This window comes from Lissotriton vulgaris, chromosome 4_1 (assembly GCF_964263255.1).
Source record: "Lissotriton vulgaris chromosome 4_1, aLisVul1.2, whole genome shotgun sequence".
NCBI lineage: Eukaryota > Metazoa > Chordata > Amphibia > Caudata > Salamandridae > Lissotriton > Lissotriton vulgaris.
This window is the reverse complement of record NC_141691.1, coordinates 2,132,162,972-2,132,182,149: the sequence shown is the minus strand read 5'-3', so window position 1 is coordinate 2,132,182,149 and position 19,178 is coordinate 2,132,162,972. Positions and strand designations below refer to the sequence as shown.

Below are 19,178 nucleotides of genomic sequence, written 5' to 3'. Positions count from 1 at the left end.
ACTTGACTTGACTTGACTAAGTATGTAAAAGCGTCAACCTGTTCTAAAGCAATCCCATTATAGGTAATTATGCCCTTAAATGCTTTAGCTGGATTCATGCACATAAACTTAGTCTTGGAAGTGTTTAATTCTAAGCCCCGATTCTGGCAGAAATCCCCAAATGCATTAATTGCCTCCTGCATGCACTTTTTGAACCAGCAACAACATATCTTCGACAGAATCAAGATGAAATGGTGCTAATGGGCTGATTAAGCCCCCACAGTCTTCAACTTATTTTCAGATTATTTTAGTACCAAAAAAGGGGGAGATATATGATTTATTAGATCAGATCATAAACGTTAAAATATTAAAAAAATGACATCTCAAAATAACTTACCGGTCAGGCTTCTGGTTCTGGAGAGCTTTCAATAGAAAGTAGCTTTCCAATATAAGTTTGGACTAATAATAAACCAGGTCATTCTTTTTCGACTTTGCATTGCTATCGCAATCTTTGAATATTTGATTAATGATGGATTAAGAGTTTTTCTGATGTGTTTTGTATTGTCTATTTAGATCATATTTTGATTAGGCATGGGCAGACTTACAATTATGCCAGAGTACTCAGAAAAATGTTTGTAATCCCGCATTATTCTTTAATGCTGAATTACTGATAATATTACACTTAAGCGTACTTGCGTAATTAAGAGTAATTTTGGGAACAAAGCATTCTGCGCTAAAGCACATTTAGCGAGGAACCGCTCACGCAGCTGTCTATGTTCTGTACCTCTTGCCCCAAGACACATTTAGCAAGGGTGAGTGGCGGCTCGCTATTCATGCTCTGTTGACTTCTAGCATAATTCTGCATAAACTTGCAAACGTTTGGGTAAGTCGCATGATTATGCAATATGGAATTACCCAGGTTATGCCCTCTCCTAATTGTGATCTACTCTGACACCTTGGACATTCACATATCACAGGCTGACGCAGTTTTGCAACATCTGAGAGAGCAGCACCCTTTTTTATCAAAGGATACATGTATTTTTCATTCCACTGCTGTGGAGTTTTTAAGGTACATTATTAGAACTGAGGGAACTAAGATGGATGCAAAGAACGAATCAGTAATAGTGTAATGGGATACATCAACCTCAGCAAAGGCAATTCAGGGTATTTGGAGTAGGGAGGAGCACTGTGAACTCATAAGTGCGCATGTCAGTTTGGGTGGCCAAACACACATACGTATCTGTTGTGTAGCCGGGTTGGAGAAACACCACAGGCACCATCTGAGCATCAAACAAGATTCAGATCAATACTGGTATTGCTCTGGTGGGAAGCCTGTGTCCATATTACCACTCACTTCTGGTCCTCCTGGATAGGAGGGGCAGGAGGAACAAGGTGGTCAGCAGTGAGAGTAGAGTAGAGCGGTAGATAAGTGACTTTTTATTATTTACCAACCTCTCCTCTTCATTCCCCCCGCTGCCCTACCAGTTTTGGTTGGTGGCAGCCGCCACTGCTTTTAATCCTGTGATGGGAGGTGTTATCTGACAGAACTAAACACAATGGCACTGTGACCTTGTAGCTTACCTCTCGGCCATTAAGAGATCTGTGGAAGAATGTATTATTTGGAGTGAACATCAAGTGACTAAAGGTTCAACATTAATTTTGTCTCTAAAGGGCTCGTGTGATCATGGCCTTGCTATGAGTAACTTTGATTTGATTTGTTTTATTTACCAAACAAGGCACAGCAAATTAATCTATCGGGACGGAATCTTGATTAAAAGAACATGGGGATCACATGAAAAAGTTACAATGTTGTATCATGGAAAGGTGTGTTTTCCATCAGACCAGTTAGGACAACAGGTATTAGGAGTGGTTCATTATTCTAAGGTGGTTACTCATCCTGGAAATGCTTCTCTGTCAAAAGTAAGAAAAAAAAATTAAGACTCAATTTATTTACTGATATTAAAAACTATCTCACCGTGAATTCTGTGATAAACTCAAGAGTTTCTGTGTAAACTAATGGTGTTTGAGAACATTGCCCACTCCACCCAACCTTTGCAGATTTTGTGACTGGATTTTATTTAGGTCTTGCCCAAAAGCGAGGGGTGTACATCAGGCTAAGGGTTGTGGACTAGTTAAGGCATGCCATTTCATGTCTCTGACTAGTTTGCCACATCCAAAGAGCGATCACAGTTATCTTTTTGTTGAATTGTTTTCCTCAGCAACCCATTGCTGAAATGTACTTCAGAATTCTGTTCTGCTTTCCATAAGCAATTAAGCGCCTGATTTAGAGTTTGGTAAATGGGTACTTGTTTTATTCAAAATTCGATAGATCATAAGTGTTACAAATACAAATATCTCGTTTGTGGACACATCACATAGGTTATTAAATGGGGATTTATTGAAGAGGTTGGATTGTAGTTACAGGTGACGAGATTCATCTTTCTCTGTCTCTTCTCTCCTCTCCCTGTGATTGGATGAAGTTGATATGAGGAAGCTGTGCTGGGAGTTGTTCTTAATATATACATTTATGGTTTGAAATGTAAGTAAACGTTTCATGTCTCTCTGTTTCTTTGCAGTTGATACACGTGTTGTTCGCCTCTCCAATGCTGCGGATCCTTGTGCTGGGGTTGTGGTGGTTAGGATAGATAACTTTGAAGGAACAATTTGTGACTTGTCTTGGGATATGAACGATGCCGCTGTGGTCTGCAGGCAGCTGGGGTGCGGAGCACCAATCTCAGCCCCCGGGGGCTCTGTCTTTGGAACCCCCCCTGCCATGTCTCGCATTATGTTCAATGTGAACTGCAGAGGAGATGAGGCCAGCTTGTTGCAGTGTCCCTACACATACAGAACGCAACCAAGTTGTCCAGGAAAACGGGACGCATCAGTACATTGTACAGGTAAGAAAAGGGTCAGATCCTACCGGGTAATTCCAACAAATCAGACATTTAGTTTAAAAGTCGGTGAAAACCTATGAGAGAAAATTGTGTCTAACTAGGCAGCTTACTGATGCTTCATTACTGTCTTTTCTTGTACGCTGCCGGTTTGCAACTTCTTGTGTTTATTGGTTTTGTTCTAATACAACTCTTCCCTCTCTCCTGCCTCCCAAATGCTCAGCTGGAGGAGAGTCATGCAGTTGAGGCAACACAGATCTGGCTCTCCCAACTACTGTCCTTCCATTTTGTGCCCTCAGGAAACATGGCTTTTTTCTCAAATCTGGCTACCAAAAATATTTCCATGGTGGGCATACACGGTGCATTCAAAAAGTGAGGTTTATACCCAAAGTTTCTGCATTTTTAATCATAGACATGCCCAGTGGCCAGTTTCATCCTGTCCCTCTCCAGTCCTCCATGCCTCTGTGTGTGATCGCCACTCCCCCCTCCATGGGACTGATGAAGGAGTTCTATCAGCTCTGAGGAATCTGGGTCTGAATGTTGATAAGATTCCAACTCCCTTCCAGCTGTTTGAAGTGCTGCCTCTATTAAAGAACGTGTTCTGGATCTTAACTAGGGGCCATATTTCATGTTTGGTGGTCTCACAGTGGATGGTGAAACACGCTGTCCGATGTGGGACCACTACACTAATGGTGTGACCTCCCACCAGATCAGGAATGAATTCCTGGTCTGGTGGGCAGTCCTGCAGCTCTCTGAGAGTGGCAATCTGTCAGGCTCATAAAAGTGCCTTCCAGGCAGTCCACCCCTCTCGGATTAGTGCCTGCACCTTCCTGCGTGATGTGGCATGCTTTCCACACTGTGCAGGAACTGGGGGTGCAGATGTACAGGGGTCACTGCATGTTTTCCCTGCATGCACCCCAAGGCCCATAGGCACAAAGGGGCCTTGTCGGGCCCTGTTTGTTGCCTCACAGACACACTTTTAATAGCAGTTGCACCACCATGAAAAGGGTGGCAGTGAGGCAACTCGAAATGTGCAGCGGCAGCACCTACTCCATATTTGGCCTCGGACAACTGCAAGATCCTTGATCCATGGTGTCCGCCGCGGTCCTGTGGCAGTCAGACCGCCACACTCTTAATACTGCGGGCGGGCCCACAGTGTGGCGGCGGTCTGACGGCCACCATGGGCTCAAGGGTCCCATGGACAAAAGAACTCGAATAAACCCCTTAAATATTTTATCTAACACTGAAACCTGGTATATCGATTCTGCATCAGACCTTTACAAAGGCCTTACACTGGAGGGAAACTGGATCTGTCAGGATCACAACTCTGACAAGATAGGAGGCAGTCTTGCCTTTATCATCAAAAACTCTTCGAATGAACAACAAAGAAACTAAATGAACCTGAGCTCAACCTCTTACAGCTTTGGCACCGGCCAGACAGGTTCAAGTTGGAGCAATGTAAAGTATTTAAAGACAGTAAAGAACAATTACTAAACAGTCCAAAATGAATTTGAAAAATAGAGTAGATTTTAGTAACAATAATGAGATCATAACAACAATGATCTAATAAAGAACACCATAAGCATATGTATTTAAAGATTTAAGTGCAAATAGCCCCAAAAACGCTAAGCACCAATGATAATCTGTGGCCATGGTAGACCAGAGCCCATACTCACTTTTGGGCAAAACAAGATGGACGCCGAGGTTGGATAGACCAAAATGGACGACATGGCCATGAGTTTTATCTTTGGACTTAGGGCCTAAGTTAGAGTTTGGCAGATGGCTAACTCGGCCACCAATGTGACGGACATCCTGTCTGCCTAATTACAAGTGTCATAGGATATATTACAGTTACAATTAGTTGAATGGAATATCCATCACATTTGTAAAGGAGTAACTAATCCACCAAACTTCAAATCAGGATCTTAGTTTGCAAACAGGAACTGAATTTTGCAGTAAGCTATATCCGGAAAGATCTCACCAGAGTCGAAGAGCTTGGGGTTTTCCATCTGTGTATGGCAGTAGGCTGCATCCAATTGGGGCTGAAGGATTAAGAGACCTTCTTGTTGAGGGCCCGCTGAAAGGATTTGTGGCTGCAGAAAAGGTCCAAGTGGGAGGACTCTGTTTCTTTGGGCCAGCAAGTTTGCACTTTCGACTGGATAAACTCTTGTTGTTGCTGCTGGTCCTCCAGCACCTTGAAATCTGAATTTTCCTAAATGCCTGTATTTTTCAGGGGTAAGGCTCTTTTCTTCAGCTCTTCCCCAAAAGCTACCATACAGGGTTTTAGGGCTATTAGGTAATTCCAGCAGAAAGTTAAACTGGGTCCAGTACAGATCCAGTTGAGAATGGCCAACTGGGCAGTCAGGAAAATGTGGTCCTTCAGCTTGTTGTGTCCCTAGCGATAAGCAGAAGGTCAGCAAACCGACCCTTGGAGCCTACTTCATTGCCCTGGGTTTGAGAAGGAGCAGGTGCATATCTTGTGGGTTCATTTTTGGTAAAGCATGGAAGGTCCAGTCCTTTTAGCATCTTCAAAAAGTGTTTTCAGTAGGATGCCTTGGGGTACCTCATTCATGGTTTGCATTAGCTAATGGTTGGGGTGACTTCTGGCTCATTTTTAAACTGTTGGATAAATGTTCCGAGGGTTTATCTTACCTACGTTTTCAGCAGTTCCTTTTTCACCCTTTTGAAAACAATCCATTTGCAAATTTTACCCCTGTAATCCAAGATGGGAGAGCCCTTCCTCCCACAACCTCTGTATCCACCTAGGGTATTTGTTAGCTAAACACTGTACATCTTAAGTTTCTCCACCACTCAAAGATGATTTGAATCAGGGGTGTACGCTATGTAACTGGGGGATCCCGGAAAATGAGGAGCTCTGCCCGATTTATAGCCCTAGTGTAGGCATAAACAAACAAGACAATATTAGAGCTTTGCTATTAAACTGCCGCTCTATGAATAAACATGACCTTTACATCTATGACTTACTGACAGAGAAAGACCCTGACCTATTGTTTCTGACCGAAACTTGGCTTAAGGAAAATTTGAATCCAACTATAGCAATGGCGATTCCACCTGGCTACTCTATCCTGAGAAAAGACTTATTATCAGTAAAATGGATTACTCTAACTCTCATATTGTTATGGAGAACATAGAAGGGGCAGAATGCCTCAGTTTTCAATGTATCCTTCCCCCCATCAATGCTTAGCAGGGGTATTATTTACAGACCCTCAGGGCACGCCAGGGGTTTCTTGAGAACTCTTGATGCCTCCATAGCATCGTTGGCACCTAGATTTAAACACTTCTTGGTCCTTGGGGATTTTAATATTCATTTAGACAACCAGGAGAGGGCCGATGCTTACTCGTTATTGGAGTCAATAAAAATTATTAAATCTCTGCCCGTATGTGACATCCTAGACTCACAGGAAGGGACATACATACTCTAGACCAAATTGTTATGAACTCTGCTATCCAAATTGATGCTCTCCTACCTCTGCCATTGGTCGGACCATTTCCTGATTAGTTTTGAGATCCAGAAACTTCTTAAACTGCGACAGTCCCAGGTGAGGCAGGCAACGACTTCCTCCAGACCACTGCATAAAATTACGCCAGAAGCCTTCAAAGAGGAATTAGCCAGGCACCCCGTGGTGTTATGTGGGAACATTGAACGGGATGTGGAGTCCCTAGAAAGTTGGGTCAGTTTTGGCACTAGAACTTTAGCCCCCCCTTACTGTATGCCCAGCAAGATCAATATGAAGGTCTGTACTGTGGTTTAATGCCACTTTTCTGCAGGCAAAGAAAGACTGTAAACATCTGGAAAGAGTTTGGAGGAGAGACTTTAGTAAGGAAAAGAAAGAAAAATATAAGCAAATAATAAGAATGTATCATAAAATGATACAGGAGGAAAAGAAGTCTTTTTTCACTCGAAAAATTGAATGTGCTGGAATAAAAGTTGAGAACTCTTCAATATAGTGAAACATTTCTGGTCACTCAATGCTGGAGTTAACCACCCCTCCTTTACCATGAATTGGATCAATCAGTTAGCTAGCTTTTTTTATTCTAAAATTACAGAGATCCAATCCTCTTTTGGATTGTCGGACGGATCAGGTAATAGGGATTCCTCCTTTGTAAATTGTCAAACCATGATAGAAAAGGTTTCTCTCTCTTATTTTTCCCTGATCACTTTAGAATCTTCCTTAATAATAAAGCAGGGCCTGAAGTCTGGTTCCCCGTCTGACCATGTCCGGCCAAATTTCTGGCCAAGAGGGCAGGGATACTGAATCCAACAGTAAATACCATCCTGAATCTGTCTCTGAGCACGGGCCAGGTACCTGAGATATGGAAAAGTGCAAAAGTGATTCCGTTGCTGAAGAAACCTTTTGCAGATCAAACTATACTTTCCAACTATAGACCTATCTCCCTTCTCTCATTCTTTGCCAAAACACTGGAAAAATATGTACATTCGGTAGTCTCCAACTGTGCTGAAACTAAAGACCTCTTCCATGCAAGTCAATCAGGGTACCGCTCTAACTTCACAAGGAGACGGCCCTACTTGAGGTCTCTGAGACCATCAAAGAAACCTTTGATAAGGGAGGAAAAGCTGTCCTGATTTGTTTAGATCTTTCGGCTGCTTTCCACACCGTGCCCCATGATCGCCTGCTTCAGAGATTGCAGCAGTGTGGTTTTGGTGGCATGGTGCTGAAATGGGTGGCCTCCTTTTTAAAGGACAGAAAGCAGGAGGTTTGGTTTCCTCCCTTTACTGCCAGGATCCCGCCCCTAAATGTTGGGGTTCCTTAGGGCTCTATTTTGAGCCCTGGATTATTTAATCTGTATATGTGTAATGTAAATGTAAATGTTTGGGACTTGTAAAGCGCACAGCTGCCCGTAAGCGTCCCCGCGCTGAATACCGCTGTGGAACCCGTCCTGGCTTTCCCTGTGAGATGGTCCCTTATGGGTATCTCCAAGGTGAAACCAGGCATCCCCGGTGTCTGTGGGGGCCGTTGTAGAGATGAGGCAAGCTTAATGCCTAGAGTTACCGAGTGTGATAACTGGTTAGAGTAGGCACCGAGGCGAGAATTATCGAGTCCGCTGACCCTGGTTCAGGACCCTGCCGCGTCGGGAATTGAACCCTGGTCCCGGGCCGTTCTCTGCTTCCGGGTCTGCCGCCTCTAACCAGTGAGCCACACCACTCCATATGTCCCCCCTTGCAAAGTTGGCGGAGGCAGGAGAAGCAAAGATTATATCCTATGCTGACGACGCTCAGTTGTTGTTCATTTGTGGGAAGGGTCACAATTTTACTGGTTAGAAGATTAGAGACTGCCTGGCTAAAGTGTTTCTCTGGTTTCAATCCCACCAACTCAAATGCAATCCAGAGAAATCAGAGATCATTTTCTTCGGTTCCCTTCCGTTGGACATTTGGAAACATTGGTGGCAAGACAAATGTCCCCACCCCAGACAGCTGTTAACATGGTGAAAAATCTGGGGGTGAAAATGGATGAAATGTTATCAATTAAAACACAAGTCCAGACTGTGACTGGTACTTATTTTGATTCTTTTTTTTTAAATGATCAGGAAATTTCTCTATCTCCTGCCATTGACACTTTGAAAGATGGTGGTGCAGGCCCTCATTACCTCTCCATTGGATTATGTTAACGTTCTGTATCTTGGCATACCAGAGGGCTTACTGAGCAGACTTCAGGTCGTGCAGAACTCTGCCACCAAAGCAGTGCTGAAGTTCGGAGCCGGAGAACAGATTTCTCCCCGTTTGAAGAAATTACACTGGCTCCCGGTTCGGTGCAGGATTCTTTTCAAAGCACTAACCGTGCTTGGAATACTCTGCCTCTCTCCCTGAGACAGACTACCTCTCTTTTGGAGTTTAGAAAACAATTAAAAAGCTGGATGTTTCAACAGCTAATCTAATCCGCATCCTCTCTGCTCAATTGTCTGGTTGCACAGCCTTTGCATCTGTCTTTGCAGTCTTGGCGCCGTGACACTCTGTTGAGAAGCTGAGCGCTCTATAAATCCCTATTTAACATAACATAACACAACATCTGAATGCAAGCGGCAGTGCTGAGTTCAATCAAGTTGAGTTTTAAGAGTGTATGATGCATTCTGCTCGATTATGTATGATTTTGGCATTTCCTGACGACATTATAATACATGAAATTACACTAGTTCCTATAAGTACTGTCAACAGCTCTCAATAAGTATGTCCAAGTCTGTGACCACGTGTGTGACAAGAGGGCATGCACTAAGAATGGCAGGCTGGCAGGTCTGTGAGGTCTGAAGTCAGTGACCAAAATGTGACCCCGAAACCATTAAGTCAGGGCCGTTGCTTTGGATCGTCGAACCAAGCAATCTGTGAGGAGCACCTACCGATCAACGAAGGAGCTATGCGAGGACATCTGATCTGAAAAGGACTATTTGTAGACTGAGAAGGCTGATGTATAATTGGAGAAAGGGCCCACATCATTGCAAAACTGGATCCAGCGCATGATCTCCCCAGTCCTCCTATCATTGATGGTTGCCATACATTTGGGTACAACTGTTCTAGGTTGTCCAGGCTGTGGGTGACTTGACATACGTAGCACATTAGCACTGCTAACATTGACTATTAAGGCAAAAGTTAAAAGAAATTGTGTGAGGGACTACTGTGGACTGCATCTCTGAGTCATCTCCATTGCTGAATGGGTAATATTCAACCACACTAGAAAGGAAAAAGGGACTCAGTGATTCCACCCAAAATGACACTAGTGCATGGAACTTAAAGACTGCTGGCATTAGTTAGTGTGCTGAATCCTTGCTTTATGTGCACATTAAATACTCCATTCGTTCAGTCTTTTACTTTTGTGTGGCTCACCCCTATCTCCCACTCAAAGAGCCCTGGATTTCTTGGTCCGAGCTGCCACCGACAGTCAATGAAAGTGCAGTGCTTGGCCCAGTTAATCAAGACCCATATTTGGTTGGGCATGAAGATATCAGGATTAACATCCAACAAAACTCCAAGGTTGGACCAGCAACTCCTGATTGCCCCATGACCTTCTAAAAGGGGTTCTGAAACCATGGAAATGAGCAGTTCCTTCCCCTGTGTCCACTCCAAACTAGTTATTGGGGCAGCTTCCCTCCCACTGGGTTTTGGTTTAGTCTGGGTGGAGCGGGCCTTTCCTCAGTTCTCTCCTTACATACACTTGTGAAAAGGCACATCTCACAGTGGTCTTTTAGAAGTGAAAAGCATTGCTGGGCCTACTCTTATTGACCTTCTTGTTGTGTAGTTCCTCTAAATCTACATTGGATCTGCACATTTAGACAACATAACATGTGGGATTGGTGTTCAGACTGATTCTAGACCCCCCGACCTGATATGTTTACCTGTGTACCAGCTAGCTCGCAGTGCACTGTAAACTCCTCTTTCCAAAGAGAGAATAGTTCCTTTCAACTATCGAACATGACAACCCTGTCCTATCAGGGATCGTGGAAACAGTACAGTTCTTTTTGCTCAGTCAGTCGTGCTCTCTTGGTCTCAGAGAGATAAACAGAATAAACTGTGGCAATGTTTACCAATAAGTATTGATTGAACCAGCTTCCTTGTAGCGTAAAATAGGTGTGCTGAAACAACCATGAGACAGAAATAGCAAAAAATAATTATAAACATCAACACAACAGAGTGAATGGATGGGTGATTTCTAACATAGTGCTAAAACAATTAATATATGCAAGTATGTAAATACAAGACAGTAATAAAGCATATTCCTATGATGCTACCTGTTGGACTTGGCCCTTCTGGCAGGTTCACCCCTGAACTTTTGCTTTTTACATGTGACCTAGGGGATGGTGATTCTTGGTTTCTGCGCACTTTCACTGTGTCCCAGTGGAAAGTGCGTTCGCACTCTGAGTGCGTTGAGTAAGGTTGGCCTGCCCTCCCATAGGAATGCATGGGGAATGTCTGTGTCCCTGGTAGTTCCTGATGCGTGGGGTGTGCAGGCTCAAGTCTGGTATGTGCGGACTCGTGTGATTGAATGCTGCGCAATGGTGTGTACAGCTTGTTTGTGTCTAATGTGGAAGTACCACTTTTAGAAGTGTGCCTGTCTGTGCAGTGAATGTGCTGGCTTGTGATTGGCTGGAGCTGGCTGGTGTGCCAGGCTCCATGGGTCATGATGGGTCTGCCCGGTGGTGAGTGTGGAGATTAGCATGTGTGATGTGAGGGAGGGGTGCACCTGGGACCTGAATAGGGCTGGGATTTCCCCACAAAATGCTGGCTCCGCCCCCGGTGGTGCGACCTGATGACCCTAGCCGGCCTGGTGAATGGAAAGGGTGGCTGAGGAAAACAAGGTACTCCAAAACCAGCTGCGACTGGTTTTTCCCCCACCCTGCACTCTGAGACAAAGTAATTCACTGTATAAAAAGGGGCTGTGTCCCCTTACACAATGTTCTTGTTTCTGACTGGAATCTACCAGGGGCGTGCTGCTGCTTGGGCCCAGGGGAAGGCTTGCCTCCCTGGGCCCTGCCCAGCCACTGGATTGCTGATGGACTTCTTTTGGACCTGGGGGGACTGGAGGACTTTTTCTTTGGTAGGAGCTGCCTGCTCCCCTTTCCCTACCCCAGGATTCCTTCTTTACCAAGGAGGACCTGGTTGCTGGTGCCCTGGTTGTTTAAGGGGTCATCCCAGAGGGCCCTGGTGCTGTCTTTGCCCCCCAGCGCCTTGAGGGTGCTTCATTTCTCATTACTGGGCAAAACGCTGTCGTTTTCCCGAGGAGGGAAGCGCTCCTGCCCTTTCTTTGCCCCCGAGCGTCCAGGTGCCACCCTGCGTCTTTGTTCACATTTATTTATTCAATTACGGGTGCCCACCCCGTTTATATGGTCCTTAGAGAGTGCCCACCTCGCTTGTACATTTTAAATGCTTACAGAGGGTGCCCACCCCTCGGTATTACCCCCTGTGATTCACCGCCGCGGCCTGTGGCGAAACCGGATGTCAGGCGGCCGGGCGCTTGCTTCCAGGAAGTCCCGCCCACTGCCGGGCTGCGATTGGCTGCCCAGCCGGGAGAAGAGACTGGCTGCCTTGGAGCCCCGAAGGCTCCACACACGAAGTCCTAATCCCGAGATGGGGGACCAGGTGAAGAGCGGGCGAAGCGGGCGCATGGTCAAGGTGGGGCTCCCATGAGGAGAGAGAGCCCCGCCGAGCGCTACCGCCGCCCCAGGGGAGAGTAATCCTGCCCACAACCAGGTAAGTGCAGCCGGGTGCCAATGTTGGGCTTGTGAGCCCCCGAGTGCGACTCCGACGGCGGGAGCATTTCTTGCGGGCCCCCGAGGGTCCTGAGGGCATTCTTGTGATTCTGAGTCCCCCGAGAGGGACTCCAACGATGGGGGCATTCTTATTCCAGGAGCTAGGTAGCTCCCTGCCCCCCATGAGTGGTTCAGAGCCCGAGAGGCTCAAAGGGGGCATTTGTTAAAGCCCACGAGGCTTCCGGGCGCATTTCTCTCGAGCCGGTCGAGGCTCCAACGATGGGGGCATTTCTTTAGTTACGGAGCCAGGGTGCTCCCATTCCCACATTATTTTTAGAGCCTAGATGGCTCCTGGGCACAGTTGATTTTCGGGCCTAGAGGGCTCCAAAATGCACCTATGTTTGTTCTAGAGCCTAGAGGGCTCCAAACGTTTTGTGCAGTCTTTTCTCCAGAGGGCCAGTGAGGGCCCATGTCGCAGTTTGTCCTTCCCAGCTGCCCAGCAAGTAGTGGGCAGCTGCACCGTTTAAGTTCTTTCTTTTAAGGACATGTACTCTGGACTTTAGTAGTGAGGCACACTCCTGCATCCCTACCCGGCCGGGAGAAGAGACAGGCTACATTACATTACATTTACATTTACATTACATTACCCGGGCCTTCCCCAGCTGCGCAGCACTTAGTGCCAGCTGCAGCGTTTAGGCCCCCTGTTCTGTCCCTCAGCTGCCCAGCACTTTGTGGGCAGCTGCTACGTTTAGGTTTTGGCGCAGTGGCGCAACTTGGACTTTGATGTAAGTTCTGTGCTAATGTGATTTCTTCGAATTGTTATTTGCTGCGCCTCTGAATGTGTTTTTGATGCATTATGTGCCTTGTTCTTACACCTCTGAATGTATTGTTTATGCATCATGTGTTCTCCTGTGCTACACCTCTGAATGTATGTTTATACATCATGTGTCTTTCCTACACCTCTGAATGTTATACGTTCTAAGTGCTAGTTCTACTAAGTGCATATTCCTGACAGTGGTGCCTGTGGCCCTGTCCTGTACATAATCCCCTATAAATTCTGCCTGTGCCTGTTGGCACACTGTAAAGTGTGTGTTTCTTTCTAATTTGTTTTGCACTACAAAGTCTATTTTTACATATAACTTGTGTGGAGTTCCTTTTGTGGGGGGCCTTGGATGTTGTTGCTGGTGGGTGCGTGCGCAATTGCTTTACACATCGCCTCTGAGATAAGCCTGACTGCTCGTGCCAAGCTACCAAGAGGGTGAGCAGAAGTTGTCTTGGCGGGGGAATTCTTTACCCTGACTTAGGAATGGTGGTTTCTGCCTGGCTTTGGCGCAAGCCTTAGCCAATCAGAAATCCCATTTCTAACACAACCCTAACTAGATGTACCCAAGTGTACCTATCATGTAGAAGTAGAACCAATAATCTCCCTATTACCTGAAGTGAGAGACTGTGGGACACCTTCTTGGTCTTGTGATGGACACCCTACGACGGATGTCAGACCACTGAGTGCTGGACTGTCTGAATGCAGGTACCTCAGCGTCTCATGTCAGTGTGTCATTATGGAAGTCTTTCTCCTCTGCCTTCCCTGGAAAAGATATAGGGCCTGGTTCACAGAACTATTCTGTGACAAAATCCTAAATTTACTACTTTCAATATTCACAAAAGGCATTTGGTAGTAGTAAAGTTACTAAAACCCCTTTGTGAAGACCGAAAGTCGTAAAGTTAGGATGTTGTCTTAATTTAGTAGTAGTAAAGTTAGGAATCCTAACTTTAATAAATGCCTTCTGTGAATACTGAAAGTAGTAGGTTTAGGATTTTGTCTCAGATAAGTTCGGTGAAACAGCCCTGTGGTGTATATAAACCCAAAAGGTAGCCTCAGGTGATTCTACCTTGCTGTGTCATGTCATCCGAGGATGATGGAAGGGATGACCCTTAAACATAGTTATTTTGCAGAAGATGGTAATCATGCTGTGATTCTGAGAATCCTCAAGCATATTTAATGAGGCTAGTTTTCAGGTAAAAACACCCAACATTTATGCAACGCTTAACTAGGTAAAAGGTCAATACCAAAACCCTTTATGTAGAGCAATGGTATGGCAAATGTAGGTGAAGGGCTAGGTGACTACTCACACCTATATTGGGGTACCCTAGTAAACATAAAAACCATCCCACATCCAGGCCATTGACTTTGCTTTGGGAACAGTTTTTACATCTCATTGTCAGGACGACACTTGTAGGCCAGATGTTCTAGGCTATTGCTAATTTGCCAAACTGGGGCTGAGGCAGGAAAAGTATAACTTTCTAAAAGGTACTTTTGATAAATGTTTATTAAAAATGTCACCATTAAATTGGATTTTTAATCATTATTAAAAATAGTCTTACAAGGATATATGTAGCTCTTTACTGTCAAAAGTTACCGATTAAAGCTTCAACATTTTCTAGGATTCAACTACAGCCCTGCCCCGTAAATAGGCATTTGGGGACTAACCAGTAGAGGAACATGGCAACTTTAATTTTCTAGGTGAACTGCTGTTAAATTTCAGGCACCCTACCTTGGGGGCAACATGGTATATTTAAGGGTGGATTGTTAATATTTAGAGATAGAGTTGCCCATCTCCCAAAAATGGTTGTTTTTCCATGGCTGGCAACTGTGTTTTAGGCTGTTTCTGTCAGGCTACGCATGTAGTCCTGAAGCCATGTTTTACACGCCCACTTTGTGCATGGCACCATGTGTGCTGCCATATAGAAGTGGTATAAAACTGCCAGCCCCTGGGTGCATATTTTACACTGATTTGGTTAAGTCTGTTACAAAATGTTTAAGGGGGAGCACAGCCCTTTACAGTTGTAATAGATTTATTATTAAATGCACACAGGGGAGGGTCCCCTGGAAATCAACTGAGCACTGGTGTGGCCTCGGACTAGCCTTAGCCAGCCTGCCCCCACCAAATATGTTTCTGACCTCTTGGGGGGAGAGACAGTGCTCTCAAAGGCCAGGAACAAAGATGGCGCTAAGTGAAGGTGCTTCACTCCTCCTCTAGGCCAGAATAGCACCTCAAGGCAACCACCCTGTTTTGATCCAGTGTTGGCAGAAGGAAAGGTGGGAAAATGTGTTATGAGGAGGTGTGCCCACATTCAGCCATAACCACCTCTAAGGTTTGCCATGCGATGTAGACACTTCTTTTCCAATTCCTACATTATGGGATGAAAGGAGTTAAACCTATCAGGGATAAGGTTTTGCCCCATCCCATGGGAAGTGGTCACTTATAGGGTGCAGACACCCTTAAGGTACGTCACCTATTGGCTACTACCTGTCACTCGCTTTAACACCCCATCATTTAGTATTTAGGTGGCGTTCCTGGAGCCTGACCACTAGATTTGAAGGATCAAGAAGAGCAGTGGACAGAGAACACCTAAGGACCCAAGAACTGCCTCAGAGAAATTGTCTCTAAATCCTGCCAGATACTTCAAGGACTCAACAATAGCGGAGTTCTGACACATACTGCAACTGTAAGGCCTCGAGCACCTCCAGCCTTCAAAAATCACCAAGAACCTCACTTGAGTAGAGAAGCTACTCCCTTGCAGGCTGCAGGTCCCTAACCTACGTACTCTCCGGAAGACTCTAGATGTACTCCCAGTGTCAGCAAGACAGCCGATGGTTCATGCCCTTGTGACATTGCGTTTAGACTATGGGAATGTTCTGTATCTGGGAGCTAACATTAAGTGAGTTCAGAGACTTCAACACATTCAGAACGTGGCTGCACGTTTAGTCTTGATGCTCCCGAAGAGAGCCTCATCTAGCAAGGCTCTTGCTTCTCTGCACTGGCTTCTGCTGAAGAAACGTGTTCTATTTAAAGCTATGTGTATCAGCCACTGGATTCTATGTCAGGACCGGAGGCTTCAGATTATGCTATATCTTCCTTCGCTTTATTAACATAAAGACTCCACAGCAGCTTAGGAAAGATATATAATAGTAACAAAAATGCTTTCAGACATAAAGCATATAAGGAACGTTCAACAAATCAAACAACAACTCCCGAGAGTCTCTTTGTATAACGACAGTCCATAGTCCTTCCACACTGTCCATCAGCGCTATAAATCCGGTCTTCTCTTCTTCTTCCTCCTCTTTCTTCGCTGCTCCCGCAGCCAGATAAGTGCTTTTCATGTTCTTCCTTTCAAATGTTTACTTGATTGTATTGTGTGTACGATCGTTGGGGGACTCATTGCATGGTTTATTCCCTTACAGAGTCCCAGGTCGCGGGAACGCTCTATCGTTCCTACGCGATCTTTCTTTCCCACTTGTGTGCGGTGCGTAAGTAGGCCGCCAGGGGGCGCCCTGACGTCTCGCCGACCCTCCGACGCGCTTCCGCAGTTGCGGGGGCCGCGCCGTGGAGTCTGCTTGCGCAGGAGCCAGCCCTCGCGTACCCCTCTGACACCTGGTGCTCCGGGTCTGTACATCCCTACTCCTGACGCCCCGTTGGGGTCTGTATTGCGGCTCCGACCGCGTGAAACACCTCCGGGTGAACTTTGTGCACCTTTCGACAAGAAGTGTGGCTTAGCGCGCTTGAGGGGTGCGGAGACCCGGTCCCGGCGAGGAGGGTCGACGCGCTGGGGGATTGGTGCAGCACACCTGCCAGTCCAGTTGGCACAGAAAAGTGATCGCAGCCAGTTGGCCTGCCCATATCCGAGATTTATCTCGATTGCCGCCCTACAGGGTGCCCGGTTTTACCCCTGTACTTCGAGATGGAAGGGGAGTACGAGGAGGAGCCCTACCCCTACCTGCAGGACGACGAGTTCTACCAGGCGGTGTACAATTCCATTTACCGCTGCGTGACGGAGGTGGTAGGCCCTATGGAGGATTGCCTCTCCGCCCGCATCGTGGAAGAGTGCGCAAAGCTGGCATCGGTGCACGTGCCTCCGAGCCCCGATCTCCCGGGGACGTCCGGCGGGTTGCCACCCGCCCCGAAGAGGCCTTGTAAGGAAGGGCCGTCGTCGGAGGCCCAAGGAGTGGACAGGGGCGCGTTTGAACGCCTTCGGGACGCCTTTCTGGCCAAAGCAACCGCGGTGCCCACTACCCCCTTGGCGGATCCTGGGGCCTCGGGTGACGTGTCGACAGCCCCCGCTTCCCCTGTGTACGACTCTCCAGACACCGACGACGACGGGGAGTCGACCCGATCTTGGCTTCCGGCGTCCTCTGCCAAGGAGATGCCGAAGGATGAATCGGGCATGCTGGATCCGGACGAGATCGTCCACCCCCGCTCCGCGGCTTGGACGCCGGGAGAGACGGTGGCTAAGTTCGTGGCGGGCAGGCTGCGCAAACCCCTGGAGAAGGAGGCGCGGGGTTGCCTGCGTGGGGAGTGTCCTAGGCCAACCCTGGACGGCAAGGTGGCCATGACGCCGGAACTGGATCCCAAGATGGCCACCTTCCTGGCAAAATTTATGAAGGATCCCAGGAAAGGCATCGATCGCTCCTGGAGGGCCTGCCAGGATAAACTGCTGGATGCGGTTGGACCTGCCACAAAGATCCTCGATATGGCGGAGGAGGCGAAGGTGAATGGCACCGTCATTGCCCCTGAGGTGCTTTCGAATTGGGCCCAGAGGGTGATTGTGTTCCTGGGCAATGCCAACTGCGCACTTTCTACGGAGAGGCGGCGCTCGCTCCTGATCAAATTGGACCCGAAGTTGGGAGACCTGGCCTCGTCGGAGGCGGGTGCGGTGGCCCAAGGAGGCCTTTTTGGCGAGCCCTTCATCAGGGAGCTGGGCAAGTTCGTGAACACGTTCACGTCACTGGATAAGGCCCAGTCCAGCATGAAACGGGTGTTCCATCAGCGTTTCTCCGGAGGGGCCGCGCGATCAGCCGTGGCCAGCAGACCACCAATAAGGGACAAGGCTCCGGAAGAGGACAATACCAGACCTCTGCCAACTATACCAACTTCTACCCCACCAGAGGGCAGCGCTTCGGCGGCAGAGGGTTCAGGAAGAACTCCGGACAAGGAAATGCCCCCGGTAAGTGTACTTTGTTTGGATCAAGTTCCAATTGGGAGGAGGCTGGCTACCTTTTACGAGGAGTGGGAATTGCTCACTGCCGACGCTTGGGTCTTGCAAACGGTACGTGGTTTCCACATAGAGTTCTACGACCAACCCACGCAAGCGGTGCCCCCGCGCCCTATGGTCTTTTCAGAGTCCGACGCGCGGTTGATAGACGGGGAGATCTCGGACTTGCTCCGCAAAGGGGCCATCCGCCTATCAACGCGCCACCCGCACGGGTTCCTCAGCAACGTCTTCTTGGTGGACAAGACCGATGGGGGCAAGAGACCTGTGATCAATCTCAGGGAATTCAAGGGTGGTTGGTCTACCGACATTTCAAGATGGAGGGTATACACCTCCTTCGAGACGTGCTGCTCCCTCGGGACTGGATGGTGAGACTGGATCTCAAGGATGCCTATTTAGTCGTCCCCATCCATCCCCCGCATCGTCGTTTTCTTCAGTTTCTATGGAACGGCAGGGTGTTCGAGTTCACCGCGCTGCCGTTCGGTCTGTCATCGGCTCCCTGGTGCTTCACGAAAGTTCTCCACCCGGTGGTGGAGTTCCTCAGAAGTCAGGGGGTCAGAATGTTGGTGTACTTAGACGACATCCTCCTCATGGGGCAGTGCCCGGAGGTGTTGGCGGGCCAGCTTCGGCAGGCCGTAAACCTCCTCCAGAGGCTGGGGTTCGTGATCAACGGCTCCAAGTCAGTTTTGGTTCCTACTCAGAAGATCACCTTCTTGGGTTTCGTGGTGGACTCGGTACAGGCGGTCTTGAGCCTGCCGGGTCGAAAAGTTGCGAAAATTCGACACCTGCTTCGGCAGACGATCGCAAAGGATCGCACTTCCTTGCGCCATATCGCCAAGGTGGTAGGACTCCTGTCGTCCTCCATCCAAGCGATTTTCCCGGGCCCCCTGCATTACAGGGCGCTCCAGCGTCTGAAGGCGCAACACTTGCGTCGTGGGATGAGTTACGATCAGTGGGTTCCCCTCACGAACGAAGTGAAGGAGGAGATGTCCTGGTGGCTGTCTCGCATGGAGGCATGGAATGGTCGGGCGATCTTCGGTTCGG

The 19,178-nt window shown here is 47.5% G+C and overlaps 1 protein-coding gene across 1 annotated transcript in view; it reads left to right on the top strand.

Moving 5' to 3' along the window:
• Positions 1 to 2,711: 2,711 nt before the first annotated feature.
• LOC147725213 (CD5 antigen-like) overlaps positions 2,712 to 19,178 on the top strand; it is a 233,206-nt gene continuing 216,739 nt past the window's right edge. Inside the window, exon 1 of the mRNA XM_086967138.1 lies at positions 2,712 to 2,876. Within this exon, the coding sequence (XP_086823264.1) occupies positions 2,753 to 2,876 (124 nt within the window). The 5' untranslated portion in view covers positions 2,712 to 2,752. The remainder of the gene's footprint in view (positions 2,877 to 19,178) is intronic.